Source organism: Hylobates moloch, unplaced genomic scaffold, assembly GCF_009828535.3.
Source record: "Hylobates moloch isolate HMO894 unplaced genomic scaffold, HMol_V3 SCAFFOLD_5, whole genome shotgun sequence".
Classification (NCBI taxonomy): Eukaryota; Metazoa; Chordata; class Mammalia; order Primates; family Hylobatidae; genus Hylobates; species Hylobates moloch.
The window spans coordinates 96,933,469-96,949,804 of record NW_026652280.1 but is presented as its reverse complement, the minus strand read 5'-3'; the positions used below and the strand labels follow the sequence as shown (position 1 = coordinate 96,949,804).

Here is a 16,336-nt window from a genome sequence, read left to right as displayed (position 1 = left end):
TAAGACAGTCTGGCTTTCTACTGTCCACGATACTTTAAAAAGACTAATCAGATATGTGAACAGAGCACACAGTTCCATAACAAATTTAATTATATTTTACTGTTTTAAATATTGCTAATTTTTTAAAGTTTTTTATTAATTTTTTTTGCACACAAAACAATAAACATTTTCTAAAAATACATACAAACAAAAAGATGCATATCAAACATATTAGGAAGGTTGCACATGGGAAGACGGGGAATAGAAACGGGGGGTGGGAATTAAAGAAAATAAATGAGAGAGGGACTTTGTATGGATCAATGATAATAACTCAATACTCTATTTGACAAAGAAGAAGGAGAAGGAAGAGGAAGAAAAAGAAAGTGGGATAAAGGATCAGAAAGGGAGGAAAATAGAAAAAATTAGAGTATGACTCCAGGGTAGACCTGTTTTGTCGTCGCTTGGTTGGTTGGTTTGTCTGTTGTATTTTTCATATGTTTCGCCATGTTGGCCAGGCTGGTCTCGAACTCCTAGCCTCAAGTGATCAACCCGCCTCGGCCTCCCAGAGTACTGGGACTACAGGCGTGAGCCACGACGTCCAGCCCCCACATTGCTTCTGGCCTCTGTGGTAGACCTCCCAGATGGGGCAGCCAGGCAGAGGCACTCCTCACATCCCAGACGGGGGGGCTGGGCAGAGGTGCTCCTCACTTCCCAGATGGGGCGGCCGGGCAGAGACGCTCCTCACTTCCTAGATGGGGTGGCGGCCGGGCTGAGGGGCTCCTCACTTCTGGGATGGGGCCGCCAGGCAGAGGCGCTGCTCACATCCCAGAAGATGGGCGGCCGGGCAGAGGCGCTCCTCACTTCCCAGACTGGGCAGCCGGGCAGAAGTGCTCCTCACTTCCCAGAATGGGCGGCCGAGCAGAGGTGCTCCTCACTTCCCAGATGGGGCAGCCGGGCAGAGGCGCTCCTCACATCCCAGATGATGGGCAGCCGGGCAGAGGCGCTCCTCACCTCCCAGACGGGGCGGCCACGCAGAGGCGCTCCCCACCTCCCAGACAGGGTGGCTGGGCAGAGGCGCTCCTCACATCCCAGACGATGGGCAGCCGGGCAGAGGCGCTCCTCACCTCCCAGACCGGGTGGCCACGCAGAGGCGCTCCTCACCTCCCAGACGGGGTGGCCAGGCAGAGGCTCTCCCCACCTCTCAGACGGGGCGGCCGGGCAGAGGCGCTCCTCACTTCTCAGAAGGGGCGGCCGGGCAGAGGTGCACCTCACTTCTTCCCAGGCGGGGCAGCCAGGCAGAGGTGCTCCTCACATCCCAGACGATGGGCGGCCGGGCAGAGGCGCTCCTCACTTCCCAGACGATGGGCGGCCGGGCAGAGGCGCTCCCCACCTCCCAGACGGGGCGGCCGGGCAGAGGCGCTCCTCACTTCTTCCCAGACGGGGCGGCCAGGCAGAGGCGCTCCTCACTTCCCAGACGATGGGCGGCCGGGCAGAGACGCTCCTCACTTCCTATACGGGGCGGCCGGGCAGAGGCGCTCCCCACCTCCCAGACGGGGCGGCCGGGCAGAGGCGCTCCTCACTTCTTACCAGACGGGGTGGCCGGGCAGAGGCGCTCCTCACTTCTTCCCAGACGGCGGCCGGGCAGAGGCGCTCCTCACATCCCAGACGATGGGCGGCCAGGCAGAGACTTTCCTCACTTCCCAGACGGGGTGGCAGCTGGGCAGACGCGCTCCTCACCTCCCAGACGGGGCGGCCGGGCAGAGGAGCTCCTCACAACCCAGAGGATGGGCGGCCAGGCAGAGACACTCCCCACCTCCCAGACGGGGCGGCGGCCGGGCAGAGGCTGCAATCCCAGCACCCTGGGAGGCCAAGGCAGGCGGTTGGGAGGCGGAGGCTGCAGCGATCCAAGACCACGCCACCGCATTCCAGCCTGGGCAACACCGAGCACCGAGTGAGCGAGACTCCGTCTGCAGTCCCAGCACCTCGCGGGCAGACCACTCGAGGTCAGGAGCTGGAGACCAGCCTGGCCGACATGGCGAAACCGCGCCTCCAGCCAAAGGAGAAAAACCAGGGAGGGGTGGTGGCACGCGCCGGCAATCCCAGGCAGCCCGCAGGCCGGGGCAGGAGAATCACGGGAGCCAGACGCAGGGAGTCTGCAGAGAGCCGAGTGTACTCCAGCGTGGGCCACAGAGGGAAGAAAATAAGGAAGGGAAGAAAGGAAGGAAGGAGGGAGGGAAGGAAGGAAGGAAGGAAGGAAGGAAGGAAGGAAGGAAGGAAGGAAATATTGCTAATTTAAAAGCCAATATGAGAGCAAAGATGCATGTAAACTGATGAGAGCTGTGTCTTGAAGTAGTCAGCTTGGATATATCAGGAAAGAAAAGATGTATCCAAAAAAAAGAAAGAAAAAAGAAAAAAAGGAAAAAAGCAGGAAATCCATCTACCGTACTTTTCTTTTCCTAAAGACAACAGAAAACTTTGGTCCCACACATTCTGCTACAAATCTTGGTGGTCCTTTTTGTCCCCAATTCATTTCCTTAACCTACATATTGAAATATCTTTGCCTTTACTTGGGGTTGTTGTGTTCTTCCTTTGTTTGAGGTGGAGCCACTTTATGGTTCTTCTCCTGATGCACATGTATGTCCTTCACATGCTAGTGTGTCTTATCCCCCACATTTGTTCCTAAAACACCATATTAATTTGCTTTCTTCAAGGAAGCTACTAGCATTGCCTACTTGCTGAAATATCTCAAGTAATTCCGAGCAAAGGGCTTGAGTTAATATTAATAGAAGGCTAGATTCCTAGAATGACCAGAAAACTCATGGAAAACCCTCCAGTGACTCCCTTTGCCCTACAAGATAATGCCAAGAGTCCTTCATTGTCATGAATCTATCATCTAGTTTCCACCTACCTCTTCAGTATTATCATTTCTAATTTTGTTATTCTCCATTTTCTGTATGCCTTCTTGTACACTCTGAAGCTAACCAACTATTTGCTTGTTTTAAAACAAATAAATGTGATGAACAAAATAAATGTGGTCTCTGCCAGAACCTTATTGTCTGGTTCAAGATAGTCCCAGTAAACAGAAAAATGAGGGAAAATACTTTACCCGTTTAAGTTGATTCTCTGAAGAAAAAGTGCATGCAGGCGGTAGAGGAGAGAATACTAAGATAAACCTAATTTAGATCGAATAGCATAGGGTTGGTTTCCCAGAGAAACTGAGAGTTAACCTGCATGTAACCTGAAGGGTAAGTAAAAGTCTTCAGGTAAAGGGGATATCCTTTAGGACAGAAGAAACAATGTGTACAAAACCCCTGAAGCAAGAACTGGATGAGTTGGAGACAAGCAAGAAGGCCTGTATAAATGCTGTTTTAAAAATGCTTTTTAATTGACAAAATTATATATATTTATGGTGTAAAACATGATATTTTGATATACATATGTATTGTAGAATGGCTAAAGTTAATTAACATATACCTTTAGCTCATGTACTTATTTGTTTGTGGTGAGAACACTTACAAACTACTGTTAGGAATTTTCAAGTATATAATACATTATTATTAACTATAGTCACCAAGATATGCAACAGAGCTTTTAAAATTATTTCTCCTATCTAAATGAAATTTTGTACCCTTTGATAAACATCTTCAAAACTCTCCCCTCAACTGCTCACCCGATTTCAGCCTCGGGTAACCAACATTCTACTCTGCTTTTATGAGTTTGACTTTTTTTAGATTCCAAATATGTGTGAGATGACGTGGTGTTTGTCTTTCTGTGATTGGCTTATTTCACTTAGCATAATATCATCCAGGTTCATCCATCTTATTGCAAACAGGACTTCTTTCTTTATATGGCTGAATAATATTTTATTGTGTATGTATACCACATTTTCTTATATTGGGTTGGTGCAAAAGTAATTGTGCTTTTTTTTTTTTGCCATTACTTTCAATGGCAAAAACTGCAATAACTTTTGCACTAACCTAATACATTGGTCCATTAATAGACACTTAGGTTGATTCCACACCTTGACTATTGTGAATAATGCTACATAAACATGGGAGTGCAGCTATCTCTTTGACATTCTGACTTTATACTGATATACATCAAGTAGTGGAATTACAAGATCATATGGTAGTTATATTTCCAGTTTTTTGAGGAACCCCTTACTGAGTTCCATAATGGCTGTACTAATGTACAGCTGTCAACAGGGTGTAGGGGTTCCCTTTTCTCTAAATCCTCCCTAACACTTTACATCTTTTGTCGTTTTGATAATAGCCATTCTAACAGGTATGAGGCGGTATCTCATTGTGGTTTTAATATGCATTTTCTGATGAATAGTGGGGTTGAGCATGTTTTCATTTACCTACTGTCCATTTATATGTCTTGGGAAATGTCTATTCGGATTCTTTGCCCATTTCTAATTGGGTTATTTGTTATTTTACGATTGAGTTTTTAAGGTTCTTTACATGTTGTGAATGTTAACCCATTATCAGATATATGGTTTGCACATATTTTCTGTCATTACGTACGCTGTCTCTTTATTCTTTTGATTGTTACTTTTTCTGTGCAGAAGTTTTTTAGTTTGATGTAATCCCATTTGTCTATTTTGGCTTCAATTACCTGAGCTTTTGGGGTATACATTCTTTTTCTGCTTTCTCTCTGGAATGAATTTGAATTTACTGACAGCATGGGTTTATGTATCAGACACAACTTTGTTGACCCAGTTCCTTGTATGGTGCCTGGCATGACAGAAATATCTGTTTCATGAATGGCCATCACTGTCCTGCAATTTTATGTGCCCCCCAATCTTGCTCTGCTACCTTCATGCCTTATCTTGGTGAATATTAACTCCATCCATCCTAGCAACCATGCCAAGCACATGGAAGTCATCTTCACCACTTTTTTTTTTTTTAATCCTCATACCACCCATTGTGTCCTATAGGTTCCACTGGCTAAAAGTTCCTCAATCACATTCCTTTTCTATTTTTACAGGGTCATCCTGTCTTTTCTGGATTACTGCAAAAACTTCAAGTCCTTTTGTCCCCAATCCATTCTTCACACTGCTGCCAGGGAAGTCTTAGGGTTGTTGTGATGGTTAATTAGAAAATACGTATTGAACACTTACAACAGTTGTCTGGCATATACTGAGCACTATTTTAATGTTGATTTTTATTATCATGGTCATCATCATCTTTCTAAAATAAAAATCTAATTAAATAATGTCCCAGGTTATAAAACTTTCAATAGTTTCTAACAGATTTGAAGGTACATATTAACTCTTTGTTAAAAATTCTACCAAAGTACTTGTTGTTCCAATAAAATACATTGTTTCATGCCCTTTACTTTTACATGTATTTTCTGAAAATTTATGATTTATTATTATTTGCCTACCCACTACTCAGATTTCAAAACTTCACTCAAACATAACCATCTCTAAGTAGTTATTGACCTCCATAATCCAATTTGTATTTATTTTCCATATTTCTTTATAGTGACATATGCATATCTCTCATAATCCCCCACCAAAATGTGTAGCAGTCACTGCTTTCCATGTTTCCTTCTCTGGGGCTTAATATTTTTCTTTTTTCTTTTTCTTTTGAGATGGACTCTCACTCTGTCACCCAGGCTGGAGTGCAATGGTGCAATCTCGGCTCACTGCAACCTCCGCCTCCCAGGTTCAAGCGATTCTCCCACCTCAGCCTCCCGGGTAGCTGGGATTACAGGTGCCTGACACCATGCCGGGCTAATTTTTATATTTTTAGTAGAGATGGGGTTTCACCATGTTGGCCTGGCTGGTCTCGAACTCCTGACCTCAGGTGATCTGCCCACCTTGGCCTCTCAAAGTGCTGGGATTAGAGGCGTGAGCTACTGTGCCTGGCCAGAGGGTTAATTTCTTAAGGTAAAAACTACCAGTTATTTGAACTCAGATCGCCTAAACACAACACAGTTAATGACTGAAACTAAACTTTGTAATAAATAAATATACATCAGTGCTGTCTCTGGGCACTATAACTGAGTTCTCCCACACTCTGCCTCATCTCCCATATTTGCTGCTTGCTGCTGTCACTGCTGGATCTACAAGCACCTGTCAGTCCATTGCTCTGCCATTTCTCAAAATATATTCCTTCCCTTGAAATAGAGGCTTGAGTTAAGGAGTGAACATTCTTGTCTCCAGCAAAAAGGCAAAAATCAGAAACTATAGGAGGAAGCCCATGGGAGGTTTTTCTGCTGATTGTGTTTCTAGTAGCTTCTAGATTTGTAATGAGTCACTTCACCAAAGAATCTAAAATAGGAAACCAACTAATTTCCTAAGTCTATTGCCTAGTTTATCTATTTGGCAAAAAAAGCCTTGAGGAGCATTTTCCCTTTGGATCGTAGTTGCTAATTGAGGGAGGGCAGAATGTATCAGAAGCAATATGGTCATGGCTCTCTGGGGTGCTAGATAGTAAAATTACCAAGCAGGCATTGATGCTAATGTGAACCAGAAAAAAAGCTCATTAATTATACTCATTAGGGCTGTAGCTAATCCAGCCCATACAGAAGAAGCACAATGACCACTGTTCTGGGGAGCGAAGTAGTAAGTCATTTGTTGCTGTCTTGAAAAATTTTAAGAGACTAGCAGGAAGATGTGTAATATATTGGGAACATGCTAGTTTGGGAGAATAACTTAGATTTTTCCTTAAAGGGCCTGGGCCATGATTAAGATATACGGCAACTGCATTCCTCTATACCCCAGGATTTGTGTTTTAAAGAATGTGAAACTCTTTCATATTGGAGATTTGGTCTTTATTCCATAGATGGCTTGCAGAAATTAAATTATCTAAAATCTTAGGACATATTTGTGTCACTTCAAAGATGTTGGCTAGTTATGCCTTTTATCTTATGTTTAATTCAGAAATTGTTGAGATTTTCTTCAAATTGCAGTCTACAAATACATGACAGCAAAGGATTGGAAGGTGGTAATAGGAAAAGTAGCTGGATGGGGAGATAAAATAATGCTCAGGTTGAGGTCTTAAGGTCAAGAAAAAAGAAATTAGAGATATTGCAGAATGGTCAAAAAGGCTATCCCTGGCACCAGTCTTAAGAAGGAATGAAGGAAGAAAGGAAGGAAATGTTTAATTAGGGCTTCTTATAATTCTGGGCTACATTTTTTACTTATGCTGGCCATTCATCTTTATAATATTCCATATTACAGAAGAGAAAACTAAGATTCAGGAGGATTAATGTATTTGCTCAAAGAAAATGCTGAATAAGAATGTGAATTCCATCTCTAGTGCTTTCTTCATAACATAAATTTTTATCTAGCTTCCTTGATCACTGGCTGGAAGTATCTTTACCAACTACATGAAAAATACCTACAAATTAGTTGCAATGATTTATTTAGGTATTAATTTGTTTAATTATAATTTTGTCAGATTTTGAATATTTGTTCTTGCTAGAAACTCTGATGCTGATGTGGTTAGAGAGATGTATATAAATGTTTGGTGCATGGTACAGAAACTTTTGTCAAGTGAACAACATAGTCTTTGACTTCTAAGAGCTTAAATTGTACCAGGTAAGAATGATCATTGTATAGAATGATCTAAAATGTAAGAAGTCCAAGAATGTATGTTTCACAAGGGTAAAGATCTTTGCTTTGTTCACTGTTGTATCTCAAACACCAAATAAGGTGTCTCACATTTAGTAATGTATACAATAAATAGTTTTTAAATTGAAATAGTGCTTGGAAACCTGACTTACAGGGAAGTGATTTGAAAGATTAGAGGATCTGCCCTAACACAGGAGAAGGCATTGTTGTTACAAGACATGGCTCTTTGCATGTTCAATGAACTAAGAAGTTCCATATGATTAAAATATTGGGATAAAATCTCAGAATTGGAATAAATGTTTGCAGTGTTTTGAGAGATCTAACAGCCTTTTTCCTTGTCTTTCCTTCCCTTTTTCTTCCTTTCTTTACTTCCCTTTCTTTCCTTCTTTCTTTTTCCTTCCTTCCTTCCTTTCTCCTTTCTTCCTCCCTTCCTCCCTCCCTCCCTCTTTCCCTCTCTGCTTCCTTCCTTCCCTCCCTCCCTCCCCCTTCCTTCCCTCCCTCCCCCTTCCTTCCTTCCTTCTTCCTTCCTTCCCCCCTCCCTCCCTCTTTCTTTCTTTCTTTCTTTCTTTCTTTCTTTCTTTCTTTCTTTCTTCTTTTCTTTCTCTTTCTTTCTTTCCTTTCTTTCTTTTCTTTCCTTTCTTTCTTTCTTTCTTTCCTTTCTTTCTTTTCTTTTCTTTCTTTCTTTTCCTCTTTCTTTCTTTTCTTTTTCTTTCTTTCTTTAAAGAAAATTGGAGTTTTACAACATTTGCAGGGATTATTATAGGGTTCTGAGTAAGAAGGTACTTGGTTAAATGTAAATTTAAATGTCTCTGTGATTGCCACTTCTTCTGAGTTGAACTGTTTCAACATCCACCTTACCATTTATTCTCCTATCCTCTCCCATCTTCTCCCAGCTGTTCTACGTGTTCGCAATGCCACGCCTTCCATTCTCAGGCCCCTATATCTCTGTTGCCTGAATCACTCTGGAAAATAATCTCCTCCAATTGCCCTTTCCAAGTCAATAGGATTGGAGGTAAAAATGAAAAACAAAATGAAACAAAACAAAATCCTATAGCTTCCTACTTTGAATAAATTTGTTTCTTCTAATTTCTCCCTTCAGGCTGGATACAAGAGAGGAAAGGCAAACAAAAATAAAGACTGTCATATTTATCCTTTTTAAAGAAATACAGATTCTCTTCAGATTCCATAGTTCTGGCTCTAGAGAGGAATCAGTCATGTAGAAAACACCAGATATGGGTTACAGGCGGCCTGGAGAGAAAAAGAAAGTTCATTCTCCAATAAAGACGTTGTGAAACAGTTGGTCAGCCCATTGAGTGTGTATACTATTTTCATAGTTCTGTCTGCAGAAAAAGTACCAATATATTTTAATTGACACCTAGTATGCATGTGCACATACACAAATTGAAATAAAATATTCACTTTAAATAAGGGCTATTCAGACTGGGTATGCTTTATTCTAATCTTCTCTTCTTATATCTGCTCTCCATTTAAATTTAAAAACTGCTGGGATTGACCCCTAATTTGATTCTATAACCTCAGTGATGTAATAAATATAAAGTTTCAAAATCACTGTCTTAAAACATATTTGTCTATAAGAGAAAGAGAGCAGTAAAAAAAAAAAATAGTAAAGAAAATAATACCACTAGTTAGAGCACTTCTTATGTAGCAGGTGCTGTTCTCAGCACTTTATATAAATTAATACATTTAATATTAAACACAGCCTGTTTCATAGATGAGACAACTACAATATGGTGAAGTTAAATAAATTGTCTAAGGTTACAGTCACCCAGTGGAAGAACTGGGACCCAAAGCCAAGTTACCTTCCTCCAGATTCCATACTGACATTCATTACACCATAATACTGCCTTTCTTAAAACAAGTACTATTAGTTTGTGTTATGATTTTCAATTTTTCCTTATTAAAAATACATTTTTACATATAAATCTCTACGGGCAACTTTTAAGAAATAGAATATTGGAATAATTAGATAAATATATTCAAGGATATTATATATTTTGCTAAATTTCTTGGCATAAACAAAACCAAATTATAATCTTATTAGTAAATTTTTTGTTACTGCCATATAACACCACCACAGCTAATTTGATAAGTGTAAATAATATCTCTACTTTACTTTATTTGAAATACACTTCAAGTTAAAATATATTTTTAACATAAATATTTATATGTTTGATGCATTCTATTTCTATTTTATAAACTGTATGCTTTTATCTGTTTTCTTCTTCAAAGTTTGTTATTTTCTTCATCGGCTTGTAATACATTTTTTATTAATATTAACATTTGAAGAATATTTTGGTAGTTTTCCACTTGTTTGCTTTCTATTATAATTGCATCTTTTTTGTAAATAAATATTTTATTTTATACAAATTGTCAGTTAATACTGCTTGATAATATTTCATTATTGTTTAAGTTTAGATTTTCAAATTTTCTGTCCAGTGATACAATGTTTTCTAATCCTTTACATTTTTTTGTATTTTATTAACATATAAAATAAATTTTGAATATATGCATTGAAAATTTAAACTGATACTTAAAATGTATTAAAGATTCTTAAATTATTATTATATGTCAGAAACAGCTTAGATGACATTGAGATGTTTTATATTTTAAATATCATTAAATTTTTGTTTAGGTAAAGAATTAAGGTGTAAACTTTCTTCTGATAACTGCTTTAAATTTAGCCCATATAGTCTAATATATATAGCTGACATTATTTTCCAGAACTTATTTTATTTTACATTATATTTTCCCTTTGACCCAACACTTGCTTAATAGTATTTTCAAATTATCATATGGAAGAGCTTTCAAAAATATGATTTTCATATGATTTTATTTTTATTGTTACTGATCAATGGTTTTGCTCAAATGTACAGGTAGGTTTTCTATATTTTTTTAAAAAATTAAAATTAAAAAATTTAAAGTAGGCTGGGCATGGTGCTCACTCCTGTAATCCCAGCACTTTGGGAGGCCGAGGTGGGCAGATCATGAGGTCAGGAGATCGAGACCTTCCTGGCTAACACAGCGAAACCTGTCTCTGCTAAAAGTCCAAAAAATTAGCTGGGCGCAGTGGCGGGTGCCTGTAGTCCCAGCTACTCAGGAGGCTGAGGCAGGAGAATTGCTTGAACCTGGGAGGTGGAGCTTGCAGTGAGCCGAGATCATGCCACTGCACTCCAGCCTGGGCGACAGAGTGAGACTCCATCTCAAAAAAAAAAAAAAGAAAAGAAAAAAATTAAAATAATTAAACTTAAAAAAATTAATGTTTTAATTAATGCTTCTTTAAATATATAGGATAAATGTGTAAGATACATTTTAGTCTTTACTGTTTTTGATCAATGTTTATGAGCACTTGGATAGTCACGAATAAGAATAAGATGAAAGGATGATGGATCATTTCAATGTATAGATACAAGTCTTTTATTTCATAGCATTCTGAAATGCTATGTGTGAAATGGTATCTCATTGTGGTTTTGATTTGCATTCCTCTGATGATTATTGATGAGCATTTTTCATAAGTTTCATGGCTGCTTGTATGTCTTATTCTGAGAGGTGTCTGTTCATATCCTTTGCACATTTTAAAATGGGGTTTATTGCTTTTTGCTTGATTTGTTTAAGTTTCTTAAAGATTCTGAATATTAGGCCTTTGTCTGATGCATAGTTTGAATATTTTCTCCCATTCTGTAGGTTGTCTGGTTCAATATATGAAAATCAATAAATGTAATTCATGACATAAACAATTAGAAATGAAATTCATATGATCATCTCAATAGATGCAGAAAATTTCCAATAAAATCTAACATCCCTTCATAATAAAAACCCTCAACAGTCTAGGCTTTGAGGAACATGTCTCAAAATAATAAGAGCCATCTATGACAAATCCACAGCCAACATCATATTAAACAAGCAAAAGCTGGATCTATTGTTGGGAACTGAAACAACACAAGGATACCCATTCTTACCATTCCTATTCAAGGCAAGAGAAAAAAATGAAAGGCATCCAAATAGGAAGAAAATGTCAAACTATTTGTCTCCATTGTTGATATTATTCCATATCTAGAAAACTAGCTTAAAAACTCTGCCAAATGCCTCCTAGAACTGATAAATGACTTTAGTAAAATTTTAGGATATAAAATCAATCTAAAAAAATCAGTAGTATTTCTATACATCAATAATGTCCAGACTGAGGGTCAAATCAAGAACACAATTATATTTCAATAACCATAAAGAAGATAAAATATCTAGAAATGCACCTAATAAAAGAGGAGAAAGGTCTCTACAAGGAGAACTACAAAACACTGCTCAAAGAAATCAGAGATGACACAAATAAATGGAAAAATATTCCATGCTCATGAACTGGAATAATCAATATTGTTAAAATGGTCATAGTCTCCAAAGCAATTTACAGATTCAATGATATTCCTATCAAACTATCAATGTAATTTTATCAGAATTAGCAAAACTATTACAAAATTCATATGAAACCAAAAAAGTGCTCAAACAGCCCAAGTAACCCTAAACAAAAAGAACAAAGCCAGAGAGAAGCATCACACTAGCCAACTTCAAACTATACTATAATGTTACAGTAACACAAACAGCATAGTTCTGGTGCAAAAACAGACACATAGACCAAGGGAACATAATAAAAAGCTTAGAAAGCAAGCTGCACACCTACAACCATCTGATCTTCAACAAGGCCGACAAAAGCAAACAATGGAACAAGTACTCCCTATTCAATAAATGGTGCGGGGATAGCTGGCTAGCCATCTGCAGAAGAGGGAAACTGGACCCTCACCTTTCACCATATACAAAAATTAACTCAAAGTGGATTAAAAATTTAAGTGTGAAACCTCAAACTCTAAAAATCCTAGATGAAAACCTGGGGAATATTATTCTCAGTATCAGCCTTGGCAAAGAATTTTTGGTTAAGTTCCCAAAAGCAATTGCAACAAAAACAAAAATTCATAAGTGTGAGCTAATTAAACTAGAGCTTCTGCACAGCAAAAGAAACTATTGCGAGAGAGAAGAGATTCTTACTTCTACTTGTTAGAACCTGAGGGGAGGTTTAGGTGCAGTAATTAGAATAAATTTCATATAAGTTAATTTTATTTAATGGGATTCTACCTGACTAAAAAGTATTCTTGTCTTCTCTTATACTAAGATTTAATTAGCTGTTATTAGAAAATCAAAGGTATACTACATTGCTTTCACTTTTTACTGAAGAAAAAACTATTGTAAGTTTCAAACCCCAATTTTCATTTTTTCATAAACCATACACAAAGTTTTTCCTAAAAGCAGTTTATGTATCAGAATTCAATGACTCTACAATGGACCATGTTTTATTTAAGGCATGTTGGACTCCATGTGTGTCTATAGATAAAGATGATGGGTAAGGAAAGAAGAAAGGTGATAAGGATAATTCTAGTCACTTCAGAAAATACTTATTCTGCAAATAAATGCAGATAATTAGTCACAATCTATCTGCTTATTTTTCTTGAATGTCTACATTATAGTTGTTCAAAGTAGGGAATAAGTGATATTAACCTAACTCAATCCATATATATTGAGCTCAACAGAACCTATCTCTCAACCCTCTGTTCAGGTATATAATATCTTCTTTTGTAAAATGTGTTTATGGTTATTTTAATTATTTTTACAAATATAACTGGGCATTACTAGAGTGGTAAACTTTAAGTTATCAGCCTGAGAATGCAAATAATCAACTTACAATTATTTCTATCAACAATCTTCAAAGAGCTGTGATGTGTTCCAGAAACACTTAAAGATCCTAGAGTAGGACTAAAATGGTGACAATTAAGTGGATCACAATGCTCCAAAGGCCTCTATTTAGTGATTAAACTAGACACATTTGGGCAATTCTATTTCTTTTCATATAAATTTTAAAATCATCTTATCAATCTTTAGAAGAAAAGTCTGCTGGGATTTGTTAAGAATTATGTTGACTACATAGACCAATTTAGTCAGAATTGCTCTTTATTTTATTACATCTTTAAACTCATGAACATGGGTGTTCTTCACTCAGTCATATATTTTATAATTTAACCCAACAATGTTTGAGAGATTTCTCTGTATATGTCTCACACTTTTTTTGTTAAATCTGACACTAAGCTTTTTTATGATACTCTGAATTGAATTGTTTTCTTAATATCATTTTTAGATTGTTTGTTGCTTGTTGTAGTAGGCCAAATAATGAGCTCCCAAAAATGTCTATGTTTTAATCACCGGAACCCAAGAATATGTTAGATTATACAAGCAAGAGGAGTTAAGGTTGCAGAAGGAAAGTCAACTGACAATAAAACAGAAATATCATCCTGTATTATTCTGATGGGCCCAAAGTAGTCATAAGGGTTCTTAAAATTGGGAGACAGAATCAGAAAGTCAGAGAAAGAGATGTAACTTTGTTGACTTTGAAGATGGAAGAAGGGGACCATGAACCAATGAACATGAGAGGTAGCTAGGAACCGGAAAAGGTGAATAAAAGGCAAGATTCTTCTTTGTCATGTCCTGAAAGGAACAAAGGAGTGCATGACCCAAATTCTTATATTCACATACCTGAATATGTTTTACTTCTTTCCCTCTTTGCAGATCTTGGCAGAAAACCTCACCATGGTCACGGAATTCCTGTTGCTGGGTTTTTCCAGCCTTGATGAAATTCAACTGGCACTCTTTGTAGTTTTTGTTTTTCTGTATCTAGTAATTCTTAGTGGCAATGTCACCATTATCAGTGTCATCCACCTGGATAAAAGCCTCCACACACCAATGTACTTCTTCCCTGGCATTCTCTCAACATCTGAGACCTTCTACACCTTTGTCATTCTACCCAAGATGCTCATCAATCTACTTTCTGTGGCCAGGACAATCTCCTTCACCTGTTGTGCTCTTCAAATGTTCTTCTTCCTTGGTTTTGCCATTACCAACTGCCTGCTATTGGGTGTGATGGGTTATGATCGCTATGCTGCCATTTGTCACCCTCTGCATTACCCCATTCTTATGAGATGGCAGGTGTGTGGAAAACTGGCAGCTGCCTGTGCAATTGGTGGCTTCTTGGCCTCTCTTACAGTAGTAAATTTAGTTTTCAGCCTCCCTTTTTGTGGTGCCAACAAGGTCAATCATTACTTCTGTGACATCTCACCAGTCATTCGTCTGGCTTGTACCAACACAGATGTTAACGAATTTGTGATATTCATTTGTGGGGTTCTTGTACTTGTGGTTCCCTTTCTGTTTATCTGTGTTTCTTATCTCTGCATTCTGAGGACTATCCTGAAGATTCCCTCAGGTGAGGGCAGACGGAAAGCATTTTCCACCTGTGCCTCTCACCTCACTGTTGTTATTGTTCATTATGGCTGTGCTTCCTTCATCTACCTGAGGCCTACAGCAAACTATGTGTCCAACAAAGACAGGTTGGTGACAGTGACGTACACTATTGTCACTCCATTACTAAATCCCATGGTTTACAGCCTCAGAAACAAGGATGTCCAACTTGCTATCAGAAAATTGTTGGGCAAGAAAGGTTCTCTAAAACTGTATAATTGAAACATTATTACATTTTAGATTTCTCAATAAATAATGCCTTTTTATCACATAATATTATAACTGTAACAAATTCATTGAAATAATAGGAGTCCTTAAGATGCATGTCATAAAATATGTTTTTCTCCTTACAATCTCTTTATGATTGTATATCTAGAAAATCCCATTGTCTCAGCCCAAAATCTCCTTAAGCTGATTAGCAACTTCAGCAAAGTCTCAGGATACAAAATCAATGTACAAAAATCACAAGCATTCTTGTACACCAATCACAGACAAACAGAGAGCCAAATCATGAGTGAACTCCCATTCACAATTGCTTCAAAGAGAATAAAATACCTAGGAATCCAACTTACAAGGGATGTGAAGGACCTCTTCAAGGAGAACTACAAACCACTGCTCAATGAAATCAAAGAGGATACAAACAAATGGAAGAACATTCCATGCTCATGGGTTGGAAGAATCAATATCGTGAAAATGGCCATACTGCCCAAAGTAATTTATAGATTCAATGCCATCCCCATCAAGCTACCAATGACTTTCTTCACAGAATTGGAAAAAACTACTTTAAAGTTCATATGGAACCAAAAAAGAGCCCGCATTGCCAAGTCAATCCTAAGCCAAAAGAACAAAGCTGGAGGCATCACGCTACCTGACTTCAAACTATACTACAAGGCTACAGTAACCAAAACAGCATGGTACTGGTACCACAACAGAGATATAGATCAATGGAACAGAACAGAGCCCTCAGAAATGATGCCGCATATCTACAACTATTTGATCTTTGACAAACCTGACAAAAACAAGAAATGGGGAAAGGATTCCCTATTTAATAAATGGTGCTGGGAAAACTGGCTAGCCATATGTAGAAAGCGGAAACTGGATCCCTTCCTTACACCTTATACAAAAATTAATTCAAGATGGATTAAAGACTTAAATGTTAGACCGAAAACCATTAAAATCCTACAAGAAAACCTAGGCAAAACCATTCAGGCCATAGGCGTGGGCAAGGACTTCATGTCTAAAACACCAAAAGCAATGGCAACAAAAGCCAAAATTGACAAATGGGATCTCATTAAAGAGCCTCTGCACAGCAAAAGAAACTACCATCAGAGTGAACAGGCAACCTACAGAATGGGAGAAAATTTTTGCAACCTACTCATCTGACAAAGGGCTAATATCCAGAATCTACAATGAACTCAAACAAAT

General features: G+C 38.5%; 2 protein-coding genes across 2 annotated transcripts; both read left to right on the top strand.

Moving 5' to 3' along the window:
• Positions 1–630: 630 nt before the first annotated feature.
• Positions 631–5,068, top strand: LOC131383572 (uncharacterized; the record flags this gene model as incomplete). Its single annotated transcript, XM_058439718.1, has 6 exons — positions 631–736; positions 789–1,053; positions 1,093–1,234; positions 1,285–1,548; positions 1,627–1,775; positions 4,969–5,068. Coding segments are annotated over 6 exons (1,026 nt in total), but the record flags the coding sequence as incomplete, so codon positions are not given.
• A 1,352-nt stretch (positions 5,069–6,420) lies between these two features.
• Positions 6,421–15,182, top strand: LOC116468288 (olfactory receptor 10R2). Its single transcript, XM_032151904.2, has 2 exons — positions 6,421–6,553; positions 14,186–15,182. Exons 1-2 carry the CDS (start codon positions 6,527–6,529, stop codon positions 15,131–15,133), a joined length of 975 nt encoding a protein of 324 aa, XP_032007795.2. The 5' UTR covers positions 6,421–6,526; the 3' UTR covers positions 15,134–15,182.
• The last annotated feature ends 1,154 nt before the right edge of the window (positions 15,183–16,336 follow it).

Bases quoted from the DNA above. Each gene is read 5' to 3' on its own strand.
- LOC116468288 (XM_032151904.2), top strand. From the start codon at position 6,527: ATGACCACTGTTCTGGGGAGCGAAGTA. The intron at 6,554-14,185 runs GTAAGTCATTTG...CCCTCTTTGCAG, and splicing joins CTGTTCTGGGGAGCGAAGTA to ATCTTGGCAGAAAACCTCAC.